Below are 2,459 nucleotides of genomic sequence, written 5' to 3' on the forward strand. Positions count from 1 at the left end.
ACAACGTGATTGTTATTAGGACAAAAGGGATCAATTAAAAGCAGAGTTCTGTAGGAAGTTTACAGCTGTCCAAGCTTAGGAAAGTGGTTCAAGAAACGTAGGCCGTTTCAAATATGGGATAAGTATTGCTTAGATTAGAGACAGATGTTCATTATCTCAGATATGCTATTGATTGTCACAAAGGGGATTAACTTTTGTATAATGGTTTTACAAAGATGTAGTACAATGCATTACAAAGTGCATTATGCTGTACTTCTTTGTCTTGTTTTATGCTATTATTGAACATTTACCTTTACAAACTATTTTCTGTGCAGTACTTTGGGATCTTCTGAAGGAGTGGGGTAGCAATAAAATAAATTAATAAGAGTCACAATACTCAAACCCAAGAGCCACAAATATGCCTTAAACAAAATCATTTAATTTGAACATAATAAACACTGTATTTATTGGACAGAAACGATTCAGACCATATCAACACCAACTTTTTCCATCTGCCATGATTAATCAAAACTCTCCATTTGGAAGGCAAGCTTCTGAAGCCATCTTTAATTTGAAAATATATGACTTTTTCAACATGAGGTAATCTCAGGTTGTGGGTGGCTTTGGCTTGTCCTCGCTGGCCAATGACTTCTTGCAGGCTAACATAAGGAAAATGAGCAATGGCAAGTGCCAGAGGCTGCACAAAAACAACTTCCTCGAACTGGCACGGTCTGCATCTCTGTAGAAACGGAAGCCAAGGTAGGAAATGTATAAGTTGATTGGGAGGGAAATTACAGGGAAAGTCCACGTGGTGACATCAAGGACGGGAGCCAGCGATGTCAGTCCAATTAAGGCCAGGCAATGACGCAGGGCCACTCGCCTGCACATTGCAGGGTGAGTGACAGACATCATGCAGTAGCCACTTCGGGAGTAATCTTCGCGGAGGCCCCAGCTCAGGGCGTTGAAATGAGGGAACTGCCAGGAGTAAAGAATTCCTCCAAGCACTAGTGATCCTGCAAAAGAGAAATTTACAGTATTCAATTGCTCATACAGTGGCTAAAATGGACACTTCAATGACAGAAACTTTATTGCTAGATTTGCCTTTTAGTCTGGGTGGTAATGTTTTATTGTTCTGTTCTTTAATTTTTTTATGCCCAAAGTCTTCTGGAGTTGGCAGTCACAACAAATTTTAACAACAACAACAACAACAACAACTTGGCTGAAACTTTCCGTTTGTTATTTTACATAGCCAGTAAATCATTTGCAGACAGATGCAGAAATCACATCAGCGTGTGATTTATGCATCTGCAAATGATTTACTGGCTATATACTGTAAAATAACAAACGGAAAGTTCAGCCAAGTTGTTGTTGTTGTTGTTATTATTATTAAAATTTGTTGTGATTGCCAACTTGCCGCAAGGCAGTGAAAAGTATACATAATGCAGCTGCAAGGAACAGTTCATGTAGTTTGCCCATGTAACCTTTATATGTGAAAGTAATAAAGTGATAAAATCAAGTGGCAGATGACCAAGTGTTATGTGTATTATGTATGATATGTGTTTTTATTACTATTAGCATGATGTATGAAATAAAAAAAAATACACAAAACATTCTCAAAAGGAACAACCCTAGATAACTCTTGATCTTAGTAACTCTATTTCCCTTCAATTGTTGCCCACAGAAATTTTCTGGTTAATTAGGATTCATCACTAGTAGTGATCTCTCTGGGTAAATGGAATTACAATGTTTATTAATGAAATGAAATTATTTAAAAACAGAATAAAGTATTACTTTTCATATCATAATTCAGAAAAGTGCAATTTACTCTGACATTATATCTTACAAAAGAGCTGCAAAATTCCTGGAAAGAAAAATATTCTATATGACCACTTACAGTATACCAGTGGTCTTCAGACTTGGCCCTTTTATGACTTGTGGACGTCAACTCCCAGAATTCCTCAGCCAGGCATGCCTGGCTGAGGAATTCTGGGAGTTGACGTCCACAAGTCATAAAAGGGCCAAGTTTGAAGACCCATGACTTATACCTTAGTCACTTTATAAGTGGACAACTACAATGCATTCTACATGTGGCAAGCTTTGAAGACTTCTTGGAAACTAGAACTGGTCCAGAATGCAGCAGCTCAGACAATAGCAGACCTGCCTTCCTATGTTCATGTGATACCTCTCCTCTTGTGAGGTCTCCTGGTTGACAATGGGCTTCTGAGTGCAACCCAAGAAGCTGGTTATTGCTATAAAGTTCTTAATGACTATTTGAAAGATTACCTACAGTTGCAAGAAAAAGTATGTGAACCCCTTGGGATAACACAGAGTTTTGCATGAATTGGTCATAAAATGTGCTCTGAACGTCATCTAAGTCACAACAATAGAAAAACACAGTCTGCTGAAAATAATAATGCACAAACATTACATGTTGCCATGGTTTAATTGAACATAACATGTAAACATTCACAGAGCAGGGA

At 37.8% G+C, this 2,459-nt stretch overlaps 1 protein-coding gene across 1 annotated transcript in view; it reads right to left on the reverse strand.

Moving 5' to 3' along the window:
* Positions 1–399: 399 nt before the first annotated feature.
* The window catches only part of LOC107289572 (protoheme IX farnesyltransferase, mitochondrial), a 44,972-nt gene continuing 42,912 nt past the window's right edge, over positions 400–2,459 (reverse strand). The window contains exon 3 of the mRNA XM_015818354.1: positions 400–992. Coding sequence (XP_015673840.1) covers positions 586–992 — 407 coding nt within the window. The 3' untranslated portion in view covers positions 400–585. The remainder of the gene's footprint in view (positions 993–2,459) is intronic.

Source organism: Protobothrops mucrosquamatus, unplaced genomic scaffold, assembly GCF_001527695.2.
Source record: "Protobothrops mucrosquamatus isolate PMUCROS unplaced genomic scaffold, P.Mucros_1.0 scaffold724, whole genome shotgun sequence".
In the NCBI taxonomy this organism is placed as follows: Eukaryota; Metazoa; Chordata; class Lepidosauria; order Squamata; family Viperidae; genus Protobothrops; species Protobothrops mucrosquamatus.